The 21,455-nt window shown below is 35.3% G+C and overlaps 1 protein-coding gene and 1 long non-coding RNA gene across 3 annotated transcripts; one reads left to right on the top strand and one right to left on the bottom strand.

The window, feature by feature from the left end:
- Positions 1–379: 379 nt before the first annotated feature.
- On the bottom strand, positions 380–21,411 carry rspo4 (R-spondin 4). 2 transcript variants are annotated; one of them, XM_051897785.1, is made up of 7 exons: positions 21,216–21,411; positions 16,359–16,407; positions 15,404–15,511; positions 7,393–7,575; positions 6,514–6,651; positions 5,576–5,773; positions 380–947 (listed from the first exon to the last, which is right to left on the bottom strand). In XM_051897785.1, exons 3-7 carry the CDS (start codon positions 15,474–15,476, stop codon positions 856–858), a joined length of 684 nt encoding a protein of 227 aa, XP_051753745.1. In that variant the 5' UTR covers positions 15,477–15,511; positions 16,359–16,407; positions 21,216–21,411; the 3' UTR covers positions 380–855. The 2 variants fall into 2 exon arrangements, with proteins under 2 accessions (XP_051753745.1, XP_051753744.1); XM_051897784.1 differs by lacking the exons at positions 15,404–15,511; positions 16,359–16,407; positions 21,216–21,411 and adding an exon at positions 13,183–13,339.
- LOC127514697 (uncharacterized) lies at positions 7,523–13,341 on the top strand. Its single transcript, XR_007930687.1, has 4 exons — positions 7,523–7,609; positions 9,425–9,621; positions 12,073–12,155; positions 13,201–13,341. It is a non-coding gene; the product is annotated as an uncharacterized LOC127514697 (long non-coding RNA).
- Positions 21,412–21,455: the final 44 nt, after the last annotated feature.

Genomic DNA, 21,455 nt, shown 5'->3' with positions numbered 1-21,455 from the left:
TTTATGGTCAGGAGCCGCTACTGCTATGGAGGCACATTTGACGGCTCCAGACATGTCGTCACTCACAGTAAGAATCATCTGCTAAAGTCTATAGCAGATATAGATATTCATACATGAGTCTAACTACAGTTGCAGGCACTCAGTCAACTGCTAAAGAGGCAACATATATCTATGGGACTGATGCTGCGTTCACGCCATGTCATAATTACCATAATTTTGAGATGGTATAAGTAGGAGCTCTTAGAAAATTCACAGCTTACAAGTTGTAATTACGAGCTCTACGAGGACATGAACGCTTTTTACAAGTTGAAATCACGTAATTACAGTAATTACAATATGGCGTGAATGCACCTTGAATAAATGGAGTGCAAGGTCATGATCTTTGCCATCTCTTTTCTGTGTCTTTTTTATTTTTTTTACTCTAATACAATTATAGTGAAGAAGTGCAAATATTAGGAGAGTATGTAGTTGGAAAACACAGAACAGCCCGAGGCATGTACAGAAAGCTGTGGAGATACAGCCCAAACCACATGAAGCTGTTCGTCTGTTACTCATCAGATGTACAGTGTCATAGTCCAACATGGATCTTGTCTTTGTTAAACCACACTGTACCGGGGGTTTAAGCCAAGCGGTAGTATTGGGTAACAGCTTCCCCAACTTGTCAATAAAATAAATGCAAACAAAATAATGTACACAAAACTTCATAGATCTGCATTAAAAAAGATGTGCAATCTCAGATCCTGATTATTAAAGTAGCAATATTAAAATTAAAATATTTATACAAAAATATTTTGTTTATAAAAACTGTTTATATATTACTAAGGAAGGAATAAAAGTGACTTCCGTTCCAGAACTTTACATTCCCCATGGAGGTTCTGTGACGGGTGAGAGCTTCAACATTTTCTGTGCCTTTCTTCTTTCTTCTCTCCTTTCATTTGTCCTTTTATCTGTCAAGATAAAACCATATAAGACAGTGAATCATATCCAAGTTCACTAATGTAAGCAGTGGAACCATAAGAGTCAAAATCTGCTAAGGGGTAATAATGGAACAACAGTTTTAAAAAGTGATTTTTCACTATTATTTGCAACAGGATCTGCATTTTCATGGGTTTAAATAAAAGATTTTTGTTATGAGAGACAATAAAAACAACTTTGTGCATCAAAATCACTCCTTTCCTGGTAAAATAAAACAATGTTTGAAATACCTGTCCTGAATACCTTGAACAAAGAGTTTATTAAAAAAGCAGAAATATATATATATAAGTCAGCTTACAATTATGTACAAAAATGTCAATTTTTGCAATAACATGTTCTAGCTTGATCTCACCCCCTTTTCACTGCCAGGAAAAGAAAAGAAAAGAAAAGAAAAGAAAAGAAAAGAAAAGAAAAGAAAAAATATATGTAAAAAAAAAAAATATATATATATATATATATAAAATAAAATGTTCACATTACGATGTGAAGGAATATCAGCATAAAATAAAATGTAGTATTCACATATATGCCTCATGTTATTGTTATTATTATTAGTAGTAGTAGTAGTATCTTTATAAAACGAGAGGAAGCTGTTGACTCTCATTGCCTTATTTTTAATTCTACCTCCTGAAAGCAAGGATTCATTTTTGTATAACTTTTGTGTTAGTGGTCAATATCTCCCTGACAGCTCATAACCTGAGAATGGTGTGTCAAGTTTCTTACAGAACTTAAAAAATGTTCATGTCTGGCTTGACTTTAAGATTCAGAATCAACAACAGAGGAGCTTCAGGGTGGTATGTATTGTCATTCTTAAAGAAGAGCTGAAAAAAAAATATGCTGGAGTCAAAGCGGAACAAATAGTGTGCAGAGGTGGGTGCTTACGAGTATTTATTCAACATTTTTGTTAGCTAAACCAAATCATAACCCATGTTTGTCTTTTTAAAGGGGAAATAATAAGGGCATCATAAAACTGGAGTAAACAGTTATTATTGCCTAAGGAACCGGGTCTGTGGTCTGGAAAACACCACAGCCTGGCAAGAACATCACATTCTCCATAATTTTTCTTGTTTTCTCTTCTTGGTTCTCTTTCAGGCTTATATCTGTTGTTATTCATTATTGCCTAACTCTGCCCTGCTTTTTACCTGCTACGATTAAAGCTTCCTATCTTTTCATTTTCTCCGCTTATGTGCACACATAGAACTAAAAGCCAATATTTACAGCCCTGAATCATCTGGTTTAAGCCCACCCCACCCTTTAATCCCAAAACCAACATAAATCTCCAAGTTATGATCAGAGGTTTTTGTGTTATGATTTAGTCAGGTAAGTTTGGGTCACCTGTAGGGTCCTAAAAGAAAACACTGGCAAATCTTCTGCTGTGATCCGCTCTGAGATGTGCAGCCTGACTTTCATTAGCTCTCTGGGTTATACAAGAAAAAGAAACTTGAGAAGAAAGGAAATGATCTTCTGTTAATCTAAAGGACATCCTAGCACTAAATTAATTCATCGGGTTCTCATTGGTCACACCACGAGTAAGTCTTTGAGGTGACAACTTCAGAGATAAACCACAATCGATCTGATGGAGAACATCTGAGGTAGATAGTAACAGTAGAAATACTAGTTACTCTATTTGAGTAGATTTTCTGTTGAATTCTGTTTTACTAATGTTTATCCCTGATTATTATATTATATTATATTATTCAAAGGTTTGGTGTGAATGAAGTCTCTTTTCCTCGCCAAGGCTGCATTTATTTATCAAAAATACAGTAAAAACAGTAATAAATTTGTGAGATCCTTTTATAATTTAATAGAACTGTTTTCTATTGAATATATTTTAAAATGTACTTTATTCCTGTGATCAAAACAGTCTTCAGTGTCACATGATCCTTCAGAAACAATTCTAATATGCTGATTTGCTGCTCAAAAAACATTCCTTATAATTATCAATGCTGAAAACACTTCTGCTGCTTCATATTTTTGTGGAAACATAAATAGAACGTTCAAAAGAACAGCATTATTTGAAATAAAAATCTTTTGAAACATTGTAAATGCCTTTATTGTCCCTTTTGATCAATTTAATAAATCCATGCTGAATAACAGTATTAATTTCTTAAAAAAAATCTTACTGACCCCAAAAATTTGAAAAGTGTATGAAAATATTATTTAACATTATATATATTTTTTACAATAATATAAAAGTATAATTTTGCAATATAATATATATATATATATATATATATATATATATATATATATATATATATAATATATTATTTTCCATTATTAATCCAATTAAAATGTTTTTGTCGCCCAATGAGTCAAGGAGATGTTAAAAATAAAAACAAAATGCTGATATTACTTTATTTTTTTCATCATACTAGAAATTTAATATCAAGTTGAGCGCATTGCATTGTAGGATACAGTATTCCTATGCATTATGTATTATTTTATATTGTATTCATTTTATATTTTGCAAGTCAGTGCACGCATACATATAAAATTTGCACCCTATATTCTCCCCAAAATAGTATGTAGTATGCCATTCCGAACCACAGTGTCAAATGAAAACAACAGCCAATGAAATTATAATGATAGAAATAGAATGAAATGTCATGAAGTCTTTCCATCACACATGGCTGCCATTAAGGGCGGCTGAAGGTGACAGAGAAAATATCACGTCTCGTTTTCCTAATGCCACCAGACATCTGATCTGCCAGTGATGATTACTGCTACAAACAAATGATTTCCAGTAGAGCATCAAATGGAAATGAAGTGACATAACCATTTTGTTGTGTTACCAGGTGTTGTAGGGTTGTTTCTGACATGTGAGATCTAAATAAGAAACGCTTCCATTCCAGTAATGCTTTTATCAACCTTTTTTAATCACAAAGCTTGTAAAAGTCCTCTTAAACTTACAGTTCCGATGCACAAACATATAGTAAATCCCAAAGCTTGCTTCCACCTGCTTATGTAATGGTCACCGTGATCTTGCCATATAAGACGTGTTCCTGGATCAACATATTTTGCTGATCCTGTAACACATTACACCTGACATCTCTTACCCTCTAGTCTCAGACGTCACGCTCACAGACCATTGACTGAACATCTGATGCATATGGCACACAAAATGGGAAACACTTCAGGAGTTTCAAAAGTCGTCATTTGATTGGTTGAATTCTACAGGATTTCCCAGAGGCGTGTGTGTCGCGTTCTTTAATGTGTTTACAACTGTGACAATGAACGCTTACCAGGATCAACTAAATGCTGGATTTTCAAAAATATGTTCCTGAATGAATAATTTATTATCATGCCGGTCTGTTACTGTAGGGACATTGACTTTATATTTTCACTCCCCTAAACATGACGCGGAACAAAATTAACTGTGATTGGTTGCTTTACATGTCAGTCAGACGGCCCCTGGGCGGTCCTTGGCCAATGAAAGCTGCAATGGAGTCCAGACCTTCTGCCGTCAGTATGAAGGTCTGACTATGCCAGGGTTGCCAGGTCTGTGCAACAAAAGTAGCCCAATGACCTGTCAAAAGTAGGCCAAAAAAAGCCCAAAGCGATTTTCTACATTGGGCGGCCGAATTCTCCATTGAATTTGTACTTCTGGGTGTTGTTTTAAGGGTGTTGGAGTGCAAAAATCATACATACGGGGGTGGAAATCAACCCGCAGAAAAAAATTAACCTGTGGCAACAGCTTAAAAGTAGCCCAATTCCGCAGGAAAACCACGACTTGGCAATACTGGGCTATGCAAGACTACTTTTCCAATGAAATTACCTGGAACAATTTGTCCCAGGAACTTTTTTCCCCCAGACCTGTTGCTGTCTGCGTTTCCATCGTAACGTGAAGAAGAGTCTGGTGACGTAAGACTGTGCTTGACTTTCCAGTTCCCGCTGGATTTTGTCCTCCGCATATATAAGCCTGAACCTCGTCATCGGTCCATCAGTTGTATTTTTTAAACTCCATTGTTGATTCGAATAGCAAACAACTCTTACTGCTTGCACCGCAACAGACTTTTAAAAATGGTGGTTGAAATAAAATGCTGCGTGGAGTCAACCAATCAAAATGTTGCGTGAACTCAACCAATCAGCATTTTCAGCGCCCAAGTCCCACCCCTGAAAGTTCCTGAACTTTGAAAAAGTACTACCTTGCGAGCAGGGACTTTCTGAGGGGAAAATTTTACTCAGAACTTCATTTAGACCCTGGTTCCTGCGGTCCAGTACCACCCCTAGTTCCTGGAGAAAGTTCCTGCTGTGGCAACGCGGCTTTACTCTCTGGCTACATATACTAATTAGACTCGCACTCCACCCAGTGGCAAAAATGTAATTACAACAGAAAATTAATACAACATAATGGCTCTTACAGGAAACAAAACACAATTTCCCAAATTTGGTCAAGGACAAGGAACCATTTCAACTCTTTTAAGTTACAATGTTTGGATCTTGTGTTTAATGTAAAGTGTAAATCATTGGACAGCGAGCTGCTACTAGAAAGACTCGATGTGGAGATTTAAAGAGGATCACTGTGCTTTATAATGTCATATCAACTACTGAATGAAATTCTGCAACTGGCATGAACAATACTAAAAATATTACTCACCTTTTGGACACCTTTTCTTCATCCGGCACTTTCTGCTCTCAGTCTGAAGTGGACATAACGCTTCAGTCTCTTCAGGCGTGTTGCTGGACAGCTCAAGGGTCCTGCTCTGCTGCCCCCATCTGACACCACAGCTCAGGCCATTGTGCTGACACGGGCTCCATTCACCCCAGACGCCAAAGACACGGAACACACATCCTTCTGGAGTCCAAAGAGATATAAGCAAACTGCATTACCAATCTGTACTCACTCTGCAAAATGTCAATTTGGGTGAACTATTCCTGATCTGATGAGGTCTGCAACATCGACATTGTTATTGAACTGTGAATCAACACACTGAACTGACTTGAGTTGAATAATAACTCTATTGCCTTCTGTTGTCACGGTTATGGACTCTTATTTTGATATTCTGTTTTGTTTCCTTTAGTTCCTGTTTCCCTGCTCTGTTTAGTTTCAGTTTCCTGGGTTACTGATTATGTTCTCATTTATTTCTATGGTTACTTATAATTTGCACCTGTCTTTCATTATTTTCACCTTGTATTTATACTCTCTGTTATGTTCAGTCCCTTGTCAGTTCTCGTTTATTAGTTAAAGTGGTTAGCGTTTATTCCTATGTGAGTTCCTGTGTTTGGATTCAAATAAAAACTATTGTATCTAGTGTGCTATATAATGAAATGCGACATGACTTGATCTTTTTTATCAAAGCAAGTAAGTAAGCTGTTTTTGCACAACATCAAGTTAATGGCATGTAAATACCCTAGTAAATGCAACCAGAAATTTTCTCTAAGCCCAAACCTGCTGCTTTTTATTGCCACACATGAGAAAACATCTTGATGTAATTGTTCCTATAAAACATGACTGATAGGTTTCTTTCAGTATGATAATGAGAGTTTAATGGCATCTACCCATAAAGAAGTTCTGAAAACGAGTAAAGCTCTTACCCACGCAGTCTGTGGACTGAGGAAATGTGCCCTCTGGACAGCTTTTAAAGCATTTGCCTTTGAAGAGCAGATATCCTCCCTTGCACTTGGTGCAAAAGTCCTTGTTGAAGCACCTCTCACACTCTGGAGCTTTGCATTCTGGGGGATATATGTATTAGGATTACAGTCATGTAGAAGGTGTGTGGTATTATTACAGGCTTTCTCAAGATATCAAGTTCAAAGAGATGAATTGCCCCAAAAACAAACTTAAATAGGTTTTTGTAAATAAATAAATACAAATTATTATTAATATTAATATATATTTTTATTATTATCCAACAGAATTCCTTTTAAAAATATTTTAAATAAACAAATAAATATGATAAATTCAGATTTAATGTTAAGGACCTATTGTTTTAAAACATTATTATTATTATTATTATTATTATTTTTATTATAGACCCTTTTCACATTTCCGGGTTTCTCAGAAGCGGAAGTCGTCATGAGAGACTTTAATAAATATATTTTTTGCGTTTCCATTTGCACAAATAGCAAAAGAAAAACTCCACAATAGTGTTTTCATAACTTTCAAAAAGAGGAAAAAAATAGAGAGCGATTGAAAACGGCAGTCAGAAGAGAGAAAGATGTCATTTTTACCGTCACTTCCATAGCCACTGTATTAGAAACACCCTCACAGCAGCGTTAACTGGTTTTTTGTAATTTGATTCAACGGTAATATAATATTAAGTATAGTGTTATAAATGTACATACATTTTTTTTTTTTTTTTCACAGTTGTCATCACAGTCTGTGAAAAGGGTCTATTATTATATTGTAGTACTTTCAGCTCTGGACGTTTATATATTATTGTACACTGTTTTGCTATGTATGGATGGACTCACTCATGCAGCGGTTGAGATCTTTGCCCCGGAGGCCAAAGTGTCCAGAGGGGCAGGAGTGAAGACAAGAGCCGTGGTGACTCATGCCATCTCTGTTCAGGAAAAGGAAGAGCCGCTCAGAGCAGCGCAGACAGCCATTTTCCTTCGAACACTCCTGACAGCTCCTGCAGTCCGGTCTCCAGCTCTCTGAAAAACATTTCAAATGATCATTAGTAAACAGGTAACGTAGCATCGCAAGAGAACGTGTCTAGGACTGTGGATTGGGATTTATGTGCAGTCATATTCTCTGACACATTACACCTTCTGCACTGACATTTGGGGCTTTGAGATGACATTCTAAAGACCATAAGCAGGCATGTCATCTCTTTGGCTGCTTGGAAAGGGCTGGATTTCTTTCTGTCACCTGGCTAAACTCGAGAAAGTATATTTCTGCATGCATTTTGGCAGCGCAGTACAGATTTGAATTTTGATGTGGGAATTGTCATGGTTAATGGTGATTAATGATGCAATCAGACTTCAGAATTTCTTCTGGTAGAAAATAAAAGCAAAAAAAGAAATAAAAAAGAGACTCATTTGAAAGAGACTCGTTTAACTAGCAACTACCCAGAGCACCCTATATGATATGAATTATATATTTATTGTAAAAAGTGCAGCTAAAGAAAATGTACTTTTTTAAATTTAAAATAACTTTCAAATATGTATATATATATATATATATATATATATATATATATATATATATATATATATATATATATATATAATATGAAATATATTTTGATCAGATAAAATTAATGTTTGTCAAAAATATTTTGCTATATAGATTTTAAAATATATGAATAAATAACTTAAAATGCAAATATATATCTATTTTAGCAAAATATTTCCGACAAACATTAACTTGTTTTCTAATCAAAATATATTTCATATATATATTTCAAATTGAAAATAACTTTGAAATAAAAATATATTGCAAAATGTCCTATTCATGAAAATATATTTCCAATCTTAAAATGCAAAATGTACAGTTGCAAGAAAAGTATGTGAACCACTTGCAGAATCTGTGAAAATGTGCAAAATTTTAACAAAATAAGAAAGATCATACAAATCATGTTTTCACCCCCCATCTCTTAATGCATCATGTTTTTTTTCTGGAGCATCAGTGAATGTTTGAACCTTTTTTAATAGTTGTGTTTGAGTCCCTCAGTTGTCCTCAGTGTGAAAAGATGGATCTCAAAATCATTCAGTCACTGCTGTAAAGGGTTCAAATATGCAAAAAATGCTGGAAAACTGAAGAATCTGCAGGACCTGGAGATTTTTTCTGAAGAACAGATCTCAGTTTAACTGCTCAGAACAAACAAGAGACTCATGAAGAACCATCACAAAACAAAAAAACAGTCGTAGATCATCCAGGTAACCACACACAGTATTAAGAATCAGTGGTTCACATACTTATGAACGGGGTTATTTTAATAAATTTAGCTATTTTTTTTGTCTTATGGATTACATGTAAACATCTTTTATGTAAAATATCTTACTCAGGACAGTACTAAATAAAAAATAACATGCATTTTGTATTATCTCCCTTATTTTGTTAAAATTATTAACATTTTCACAGATTCTGCAAGTGGTTCACATACTTTTTCTTGCAACTGTATTGGAAAAAAATTTATTGGACAACATACATTTATACAAATAAAATACATAATTAAATATAAGTAAAAGTAAATTAAAAGCAATATATTTTTGGCCACTTTTTGGTTTGTTCGATCATTATAACTATCCATGGCTAAAACCATCAGGGATGAGCAACTACAACTGTAGCCTTAGCGGTCAAAGGTCAGGGCCAGTAAACAAAGTTACTGGTTCGATCCCTTTAAAGAAAGTGGCTTTCGCCATTGTACCCTTGAGCAAGGCACTTAACCCTGGACTGAGTTTGTCACTGTAAGTCAACTGTATAAAAGCATCAGCTAAATAACTATCTACTCTCTCTGTCTCTCTTTTTCTTTTCGCAAAATGTGTTCTCAATGTACAGAGTGCATGCATGTTTACATCCAACTAATGCCAAAGCCAGAGACTGGAGATTGAAGGCTCTTGTCTGCGTGTGTTGTGTCACTCTGAGCCACTGAGAGGGTTCACAGGGGGAGATGTGAGGAAAGGGGCAGATGGTTCTCATCTTCATGTCCTTCATTAGGGAAATAAAGAGAGACACCGCTGTCTAAAAAGACATTGGTGAGCCAAGCCGAGATGCATCCGCTGCATTCTCATCATTATATTCTTCTAGATTTTCTACATGGATGTCAATCAAATGAAATTGAGAAAATATGGGGGGAAATACAAATAAGAAATGAAGGCCAGATACTTCTATGCTTATGGAGGAGTGAATGTGCTCTCTAATGATTGAGCCTGAAAATTCTGCATGCTTCTGCTCCCTAGGATATCTCTGTTCTTTTGTATTTCACTTTTTATTTTCTAGTTCTACAAATAAATTAGGGCTAGTTTGGGTAAATCATTTGTTATTTATATAAAAAAATGACTTATCAAGTGTAATTTTGTGAAAACCTAAAGCAATGCATACTAATGTAGAGGCTCAAAAATTAGATCTAAAGCTTTGTGACTATTCTGGAAAATCAGTGGTAAATCAGCTGATAGATATTACTGCTGTACATCACCGTTTATTACCAAATGGTCTATATTTCAGTCACGTTCTGCAGGAAATATGCACATAAATATGAAGCCACATCATGGATAAGACATCAGCTGCAAAATTATACGTGCTGACCTTACAAATCTTAACTAATACTAGATAAAAACCATACCTGGCAAAATCAAATATAATATTCAGATAGAAATGTTCTTTTTGTTTAGAGCTCAAGTTTCAGACTTTCATAACACTGTTCATGTTGGGAAATTCATGGATGTTTCATTCTAACACTTAGAGAAGAAGTGTAGTATTTCATTAGTCACAGCAATAAGCCACAATATCAGTTCTATATAACTATATAATCTATAATAAAAAACATATGTTGTTATTATTAACTTCTACTAAGTAAAATGTAACTCCACAATCATACAATCCTATCCAATTGAAACATTGGATGCCTATAAATGAACCTCTGGAAACAAAGTTTTCATGCGGGATAAACTGAAGCCTCAGTAGTTGTGAAACAAAATGCACCAGATACACTTAAAACATACACTAAAAAGGAAAAAACAAACAAACAAAAATGCTAAATTGCAACAAACACCACCAGTAAAAATATTTGTCTAAATGCACAGCAAAATCGCCCTAAAAAAATATTTGTCTTTAATGTTTTTTTTAGCAATGTTGCAGATTGATGTATAATGACTATCATGCTGTATCAAAAGTATTTTCATATGGTGAAGTTTGCGCAATCACTCAATATTGCCTTTGGCCTTTAGACAAGTCTGAATTAAATGACCTTGCTGTGATTTTCAATCAAAATAAAACATAAACAATAAATATCTTTTCTTTTTGCACACATTAGGTTGCACCCTTAATATTAAATAAAACATATTTTGAATTGTTATAAACTTAGGGATCATTAAAGAGTTAGTTCACCCAAAAATGAAAACTTTGTCTTTAATTACTCACCCTCATGTCGTTCCACACCCATAAGACCTTCGTTCATCTTCGGAACACAAATTAAGATATTTTTCATAAAATCCAATAGCTCAGTGAGGCCTGCATTGACAGCAAGACAATTAACACTTTCAGATGCTCAGAAAGGTGCTAAAGACGTATTTAAAATAGTTCATGTGACTACAGTGGTTTAACCTTAATGTTATGAAGCGACGAGTATACTTTTTGTGCACCAAAAACACAAAATAACGACTTTATTCAACAATATCTAGTGATGGGCGATTTCAAAACACTGCTTCATGAAGCTTCGAAGCTTTACGAATCTTTTGTTTCAAATCAGTGGTTCGGAGCGTGTATCAAACTGCCAAAGTCACGCCCCCTAGTGGTGAACCATTGAAATTTCGAAACACTTATGGTGTAACGAAGCCTTGTTTACTGAAATCATATGACTTTGGCAGTTCGAAACAAAAGATTCGTAAAGCTTTGAAGCTTCATGAAGCGGTGTTTTGAAATCGCCCATCACTAGATATTGTTGGGCATTGAAAAAAGAAATAATCTTGCTGGCAATGCAGGCCTCACTGAGCCAACAGATTTTATGAAAAATATCTTAATTTGTGTTCTGAAGATGAACGAAGGTCTTACAGGTGTGGAACGACATGAGGTTGTGTAATTAATGACAGAATTTTCATTTCTGGGTGAACTAACCCTTTAAAAATCACACAGTAGCTTAGAATTTTTTAAATAAAGATCCCGATTAGCTGGATAATCAATATTTTTATCCAGCACATTGAATGATGGACCCGAGTCATATCATAAAAACGAGGGTGTCTTTTGAGGTAGTAAACAACCCCCCTGAACGCCTTAGCAACGCCATAGCAACCACCCAGAACTTTTTTTTACAGTCATTTTCTTCTATATAAGTACTTTAGTTATTTTAAATGGATAGAATAGTATATGGATAGTATATTTGCATGGATAGAAGCTGTCAGAACATTGTTTCCATGGTTTTCTGTTACTCCCTGCTCATCTACCCCTCACACAGTTCATCTACCTCACAGATCTCTCTCTTCTTCTTGTAGGAAAAGGAACATGAGTTACAAGATGTCAACAAATCGCAGTAATGAGAGAAATCTTCTATTATTAGCAGCACTTAACTGATGCTGTAAGACCCTCATCTATATCACACATAGACTCATAAAAACAGCACTATCAACTCCATTCAGCTGTCAGATCTGTCTCCCAATTGGACACATCCCATATAGATGAAGGATTTAAAACAGTCACAAACACTTTCAGTGAAGCACACCTATAATGCTAATTCAGTAGGTTATTCAGTTACATCGTTCAACAGGATGCCAAAACACATCAACTAACACAATACAGAAATATGGCATATTAATGTAATAAGCCTCAGAAAAAAACCCAGGGAATTACTGCAACACATAGCAACTTACTTTAATTAAATGGCGACAAATGGCGAGGGCTGTTTACAACACACACAAAAAATTTTTTTTTAAATTAATAAAATTGCTAAGCAACGTAGCAATTCCTCACATTCATATAAAACTCAACTGATAATCACACGTGTAATCACATAACTCAGCTATTGAACCTGCTCATCCAATCAGATTTGGGATACAGAACTATGCACTCTTAAAATAAAGGTTCTTTATTGGCATTGATGGTTCCATGAAGAAACATCCATAGAATCTTTCCATTCCACAAAAGTTTCTTTATAGTGGAAAAAGGTTCTTAAGATCACTAAAATGCTTTTCACACTAAGAAAAAATGGTTCTTTTTAAGAACTGATCGCTGAAAGGTTCTTTATGGAACCCAAAATGGTTCTTTTATGGCATCACTGTGAAAACTTGAAACCTTTATTTTTAAGAGTGTATTCTTTCCATAAAAAAATAAACATTTTTGTAAATAAATATGCAATATTTGGGTATTGGTGCATATATTGAAGTCACTGTTACAAAAAATTACCACGGCACATGAATTGCAATACCACGGTGCATATAAAAGTACTCCAAGGTACTTCCAAGAATACTATGTCCAAAAACTATAGGAGGAACTTTTGGTACTTTTTTTTGTATAGGTATATATTTGATTATTTTGCAAATAAGCATTTCTTTTATAAGCAGATACTGAATGAAATAGAAATGATCAATTGATAAAAGTTGTCTTACCACTTCGTTTTCTCACAGCTACCGTCAATACAAGCGTCTGACAAAACAGCGAGAGGACAGCCAAAAGTTGCCAATGCATCTCGACAAGGAACAGGTTCCGTAACATCTGCCTGAAAGACTGCCTCTGAAAGAGAGCCGGCCTCCCTCCCTGCCTCATGGAAACTCATCGCTAACAGCATGATGCTCACCCTGCCCACATCACCTGATCTCCACAAACATCTGTCCAATTTACTTTTCAGCTGTTGAGTAATTGTCCTCGATTCAGGATGTTGTTTCGCGTGTATTTCAACTTTAATGTCGCATAGCTGAGGGAAAACTCAACTTTTGACCTTTCCGTCAAACCATAATCCTTAGCCTAACTATTTCATCCCTCTATATTTACATGGTTTAGAAGACCTAGGTTTATTTTTCCAAACACAGTGGAATACAGATTGCAGTTTGCTGTGGTTGTGGTGCCCTGAATCATGCAGATCTCCTTCCTGTTCTCCAGAACTTTGAGGCTGGGTTTGTTTATTTTATAATATAAAGATGAAGGTATCATTAAAGATCTGTGGGAAAAAAGGGTGAGCATATGCATATATTGTGACTGCCATCTCCAGTTTTTAGATCTGTCTTAACAAACAGCAAACGTTCCACAAAAAACACATGAAGGAATTAGACTGAAAATGACCAGACATAAATACACATGCCAGTGAAAACAGCTTTTGTGGGTAATTGGGCTACTATTGCTTCCAAATTGGTAAGAGGGCTGTTTACAACACACTTTAAAATTCCTTTTGTATGTAGTTAGATCCTTCTTTATGTTTTCTCCTTACTGCTTCCATTTCCAGTGCATTTATTTAAAGCTTTTGGCCTTTTTAAATAAAAATGTAAAAACAATAACTAACTAATATTGATTTAATATCACTATGTTCTCAATAGGGTTTACAGTGAAGTAAATAACTCATTTGATTTGCAAGAACTTAAAATAAAAAAGTTAATTAACTACATCTTTTATGTTAATTGCTATCAAAATGTATGAGTTAGCTAACTCATACAATTAACATGCATGAGTACTACAAACTCAAAACTTGATAGTTCTGCTTACTTAAAATTGGGAACATCATAACTCAAACATTTTTATATAACTGATTACCTCAAATTTTTTGAGTTAGCCCAACTTATTCGGGTTTGAAGTTTAACTGTGGCAGACGTATCAGATGGAACCATGGTGTATTTCAAACTATCATGGTATTAGCATCTGATACCATTACTGTACAATGATATTGAAGCCTACAGCTTCTCTGGGTGACTTACAATAACTGAAGTTATGCACCATATGACAGCTACTGAAATCTACTTACACCGTGTCTACACTGGACGCACCGCAACAGCTTGTGGCTGTCTATACTGGACGCTACAAAGCGACCATTGCAAATCCATTTGTTCTTCATGTTAGAAGTAGCGCGAGTGCTTGGAGAGTGTCAGAAATAGAACAGGGCATCAGTTTACTGTCATGTCGGGCCATGCCACATCCAGTGTAGACAGCATCGCTGATTATAATGGGTTCTACTTGCTTTTGTCATGTTGTGCCACTCTCATCTGGTGTAGGTACGGTGTCATGCACACATACAGGCTGATGTCACCAAACAAGCGCTGAGGTGTGCAGCCCCAGTAAGGTTGTGAACTCTTGAATTGGCTCTGTGTTTGATAACTGGGCTGAAAGTGCATGGAGGGGGGATAGGCGCCGTTGCGCTCATGACATCCAACTAAATATGCACCAGATGCAGCGGGTAAGATACTGGCCGTTCTGAGGCACGCCATGAGGCAGTGACACTACACGTCTCTGTTGCGCTCTCTTCCAATCAGTGTAACTCCAATGAATTCAAAGCTCGCCGTCAGCCCTGGGTCTGTTGTGATGCCGGGGAGCCCTCTTCCCTGCTGGTTCTCGTTTGTTGGATTGTCTCTCTCTGGTTTTCTTTGAGGCTGTTATGGATGTACTGAGAGGGGCAGCTCCCCTCCACAAGTACTTGGTACTCAATCTCATCAGAAGATAAAGACACAGATATCATATCTACAGTTGTTTTCAAACCAGATATTCTTACTTTTTATTACACCTTTTATCATCAAATCACTTTTCCCTTTAACATTTCCTTTGACAGAGATCATGTTTTATACAGGACTGCTGTAATGCATGCTTTATTTTAGGAGGAAAATGAAAATTGTGTCATTGTTTACTCACCCTCATGTTGTTCCAATTCCTGCAGGATGAAACAAAATAAGATGTTTTGGAGAAATGCGCAGCTCTTCTCCATAAAATGAAAGCTTATTGTGACCTTGGCCTGTCAAGCTAATAAAAGGACAAAAGAACATTAGAAGTAGTTACATACAAGTGACATTTTATATGCATAAACATCACAACACTTCGTAATTCTTAAAAAATGTTATATTTATATTTATATCAAGTTATATTTTCTAAAAAAAAAAGCTATTTTGTTTTGCAGGAAGTTTTATCTTGTTTTAAAGGTGCAGTGTGTAAATTTAGTGGCATCTAGCAGCGAGGTTTGCAATATAGAGAAGCTATGGTGGCCAACACAGGACAAACATGTCGTCGTCTGAGACAACAGAGAGTAGCCAGTCAAGCAAATGTGCTCTGTAGAGCAGTTTGTTCGTTTAGGGCTGCTGTAGAAACATGCCGGCACAAAATGGCGACTTAACTTGTAAGGTGACCTGCGGTGTATGTAGATAGAAATGGCTCATTCTAAGGTAATAAAAACATTATGTTAGGTCTTTATACACCACTGAAAACATAGTTATGTATATTATATTGCATTTCTGTCAATAAATCCTCCTAAAAATTACACATTGCACCTTTAAGGATGTTTAGATATTTTCACTGGGGGGGAAGGATAAAAAAATATGCAAAATATGCAGTTTCCCAATGGGAGAAAATTATTCAAGATATATTTTCTAAAAGTAAAAAAAAGTAATAAAAAAAATTATGTTTAGATATTGTTTAGATGAATGGATATTTTTACTAGAAAACAAAAGACCAAACATGACTTTACAGTGTTGCTATATATGCAAAATTTCAAATATATCTATTTTATTCCTCGCAGGAAGATTGATTAGCCTCTGCCAAAAAAGTAAGGTACTACTACTGACTTTTAAAGCAAGCAGTTTCATTTAACACTGACCTGGTCACCTTCTTGTTTCCCTTTAGCCTGAACTCATTCATCAGCTGACCTTAAAACACACACATAATGATGACTGACACTCTATTTAAAGTCCGGAGTGTAGAATGTATGGAATGCATGAAACACATTCCTTCAATATTCCACAGATGGAATCTGGGAGTGAGTTTTGAAGACATCATATTCCTGTCAAATATCTGAAGCCGAATATGATGTAGAATGATGTTTTCTATTATGTTTTATTATTAATATCTGTTTGATTATTAATTTTATTCATAAAATCATTCAGGGGCCAATTTACACTCCTGTCAGACATTTATAAACAACCAAGTTTAATAGACAGTTTAACGATGTCAGCTGATTGACAGGTTGTATGTAATGGTCTAGCAGTGTCTGTCTGTAAAAGAGAAAGACACAAAGTGGAGACTCGCTCTGAGGTGCAAAGAAAATAAGTTCAAGTGCTTACAGACTTTAGCTCACATATATAAAAGTAGCAGGGCATCCCAAACAAGGACCATATGCTCCAGACGGACTGTGTGTGTAATCTGCTCAACAGGACAAGAGCAGCCAAAGCACGCTAACAATCATAAAGCACGCTAACAATCATCTATCCATCTATCTATCTATCTATCTATCTATCTATCTGTCTGTCTGTCTGTCTGTCTGTCTGTCTGTCTGTCTGTCCGTCCATCTGTCTATCCATCTGTGTCTGTCTACCCATCCGTCTGTCTGTCTGTCCATCTGTCTGTCTATCTATCTGTCTGTATGTCTGTCTATCTGTTTGTCTGTCTGTCTGTCTGTCTGTCCATCTGTCTGTCTGTCTGTCCATCTGTCTATCCATCTGTGTTTGTCTGTCTGTCTATCTGTCTGTATGTCTGTCTATCTGTCTGTCTGTCTGTCTGTCTGTATGTCTGTCTGTCCATCTGTCTATCTATCCGTCTGTGTCTATCCATCTGTGTCTGTCTGTCTGTCCGTCTTTGTCTATCCATCTGTGTCTGTCTGCCTATCCATCTATCCATCTGTCTGTCTGTCTATCCGTCTGTCTGTCTGTCTGTCTGTCTGTCTATCCATCTCACTATCTGTCTATCCGTCTGTGTCTATCCATCTGTGTCTGTCTGTCTATCCGTCTGTCTGTCTGTCTGTCTGTCTGTCTGTATTTTATAACTCTGTTGCATGTGTATTTGCATGTGTGGTTTTAAGGCAATGCTTTTAGGATTTCATGCATTCTTTGGTAATGTTTGATTTTACTACAATGCTACTAGCAACCACATTATTATAATTTTGTCATGCAGTAAAACCATTACAAAATAACCATAATTTATGGTTACAGAAATGTTTTTGTATCTAAACTTGTGCAGATGTATGGCACAATGCTAGAAAAATAAAATAAAATAAAATATGGAAGTACTAACTGTCAGATGACTCTTCATAATACAGCTTGTTTGTATGTTTTATCACGACTGTGTTGTGATAAGTAACTTCATGGAGCTGGTCCGGCTTTGATGTGCAACTGAATAGCTCGTATTTCATGATAACGATGCTTCATGTCTGGACCTCATTAGGTAACCAGTGGAAAACCTTCACACATGGTGGCCTTATTCTCAGACAAACCTGAACCTGTGTGGACAAACCTACTGAAACTATGAGATTTTAGACCTTATGTTCTGTATGTGATCTGAAGTCAACATATGCCTTCAAGACAGCTGGCTCTAGAACTTCATACCTATCAGGTTTACAGTAAATCCTCAAGACTTTGAGATCTGAACTGATCTAATCTTTCCAAGCTGAATACCTACAGTCTTTAACATGGTAATGAAAACACCTGTTTTGTGTTTTCCTGCATGTCTATGGCGAGAGAAAAAACTGATACATGCTAGATGTATCAGTTTGTTGTGGGTGGTTGCCAGGACATTGCTGTTTTAGTAATTTTCAATGTCGTTAGGGTGTTCTCAGTGGTTACTAGGTCATTTCTAGGTGGTTCATAGGTGATTTGCATATTCTTGCCTCTAAATATAGCTCCTTCAGATTTTCACATTATCATACAATCTCAGAAAAAAAGGTACAAACGCTGTCACTAGGGCAGTACCCTTTCAACAGGTACACCTTTGTACCTAAAGAATGCATATTTGTACCTTAAAATTACATATTGGTACCAACAGTGTACATATTAGTACCTAAATATTACATATTAGAACTAAGAGTGTATGTCAGCAAAAATCATAAGTCACATTGCTAATAAAAGTAACAGCAACCTCTATTCTTCTCTTGAACAGCACATCAAAATGAAAAAAAAAAAGAAGCCAAAAAAATGTTGATTGCTTTACATGTTGGTCAGACAGTTTTGGTTAAACTAAGCAGCAAAGTGGAACATATGATGTCAAAAAACTAGCAAGACATCACATACTGATATATCACTTTTCATTAAAGCAGATACTTTTGAGTACACAGCACAGCAGTGCAGACATAGAGTAATATAGACGGGCAGTACTATTACTGTAATGATGAGGTAATAAACCTTTCTATGAGGGGGAGCCATGATTCATTACCCCTTGAACCTTGAGTGCCATCATTCAGGGAGGACACTGAGCTGACGTACAGGCTCTTGATTGCTGTTGCCATCAAACAGACATCTGGAGGCCATAATGGCAAAAGGACACTTTTCAAAGATCCCTTGAGAACAAACTGAGAGCTGACATGAAATGTCAGAAGTGTTTCTGCACTGTGTAAAATGCTATACACATTTTTTGATATGTTAATTATTAAGAACACTACCATTCAAAAGTATGGGGTCGATACAATTTTTTAAGACTCTTCTGCTCACCAAGACAGCATTTATTTGGTCAAAAATACAGTAAAAACAGAAATTTTGTGAAATAACTGTTTTCTATTTGAAAATATTTTAAAATGTAATTCATTTCCGTGATGCAAAGCTAAATTTTCAGCATCATTACTCCAGTCTTGATCCTTCAGAAATCATTCTAATATGCTTATTTGCTGCTCAAGAAACATTTCTTATTATATTTCTTATTACATATTGAAAACAGCTGCACTGCTTAATATTTTCGTGGAAACAGAGAAACATTTTTCAGGATTCTTTAATGAAAAAAGTTCAGAAGAACAGCAATTATTTGATATAGAAATCTTTCTGACAATATAAACCTCTTTACTGTCACTTTTTATCAATATAATGCATCCCTGCTAAATAAAAATATTAATTTGTTTTAACTAAAAAGCTAATAAAATCTTACTGACTCCAAACATTTGTACAATAATGTATTTTTCAGACTACATGAAATACTTTAATTTATGTAATACAGTATCTTCTTCATATGCACAAATCAACAGTGCACTTCAGTGATCATATTTTCAGTACATTGTGGTTTATAGTTATATACAGCATTTTGTTTAATACAGTATTGTTTATAGTCACAGAAATTCTGTCAAAGCAGAAAATGTCAAAGCAGCAGTGAATCTCTATGTGTATAGTCTTTAAATAAAAGTTAAAAGGTCTCTTTTAAGTGCTGTAATTGAATGTAAGCAACACTGAAGCATTGATTAGATGGCAGGCCTGCTCTCTGAAGTAAGCTTCTGTGCAATGTGTTTTCAATACACTGTAAGTCAAACCAGATGCTGCTGTTATCATTATTCTTAGCTTGAGAATGTCAAGTAAAGCCATGAACATGAACAATGAACATAATTCTTTTCATTATTTCATGATTTTGGAAGCACAACAAATATTAAAATGATCAATTGAAGGGATCTAATGCACTGCATTGTGATCATTGTGATCAAGTATTGCTAGGAGTGATTCTTTTAGCTTTTTGCTATATAGTGTTTACTCTCTCATCCTACTGCAGCCTGCAAATATCATATACATAATAAATACATATAAATAAATAACAAATAAAAATTATGGTAACACCTTATTTTAAGGTGACATAGTTACAGGTTACTACATGTACTTACTATAGTAATAACAGTAAATTATGCATAATTACAAGTAACTAATCCTAACAACTCTATAATTGCATGTAGTTAATAATACTTAGTACTTATTTCAGTAAGTACAATGTAACTATGTCACCTTAAAATAAAGTGTAACCAAAATTATTATTACTATTTAATTAATAAATAAATTAATTAATTATGAATTTATCAAAAAGCTCATTAACAAACAGTATAGTGACAAAAAGAGAAACTATATATACTGTAGCCAGCTCAACAGTGTAATTAGATTACTGTACTAATTACTCTTTCTAAAAAGTATTGGATTACTTATTACTAATTACTCATTATTGGCCGGCTCCTGCGTCAGCAGCACACGCATGTGTCGTGTTGCTCACGTGTACCGCGTCGGCCAATACTGAGTCGGCGTTCTGACGTAGAACCTGGAAGCGCTGAACGTAAACAGTGTAGGAGAATGACAGGGGAGAGAAGAAATTGTTGAATAAAGTCGCTAGTTTTGTTTTGTTTTTGCACACAAAAAGTATTCTCGACACTTCATAACATTAAGGTTGAACCACTGTAGTCACATTGACTATTTTAACGATGTTTTTACTACTTTTCTGGACACTGAATGTGTTAATTACATTGCTTCCTATGGGGGATAAAAAAAAAACTCTCTGATTTCATCAAAAATATCTTCATTTGTGTTCCGAAGATGAACGAAGGTCTTACAGGTGTGGAACAACATGAGGGTGAGTAATAAATGACAGAAATTTCATTTTTGGGTGAACTAACCCTTTAAATTACAGTAATTAGATTACTTAGTAATTAATTACACCCAACACTGACTGTTCCTGTTACAAGAAAGCACTCTAACATGGTAATGCATAAATAAATAAAAGTTGTTATACTTACACTGTGATCTTTTGTAGAACAGCACACAAACTCCACAGACAAAATAGTCATTTTCAGGCAAACAAACATTTCCGAAGTAAACTACTGGCTTAAATGCATGTAATTAATATAACGGATGCTATATTATATATTTCAGGAATGTTTCGGATTAGTGTCAAAGAATGTTATAAATCAAAACTTAGATATTATATCAAAATCTATTTTCCAAAAGTGTTCTATCGCTTTTACCATCAACGGAAT

The sequence above is a fragment of the Ctenopharyngodon idella genome, chromosome 6 (assembly GCF_019924925.1).
Source record: "Ctenopharyngodon idella isolate HZGC_01 chromosome 6, HZGC01, whole genome shotgun sequence".
Classification (NCBI taxonomy): Eukaryota; Metazoa; Chordata; class Actinopteri; order Cypriniformes; family Xenocyprididae; genus Ctenopharyngodon; species Ctenopharyngodon idella.
Note: the sequence above shows the minus strand (reverse complement) of the source record. Positions and strands in the feature narration are given on the sequence as shown.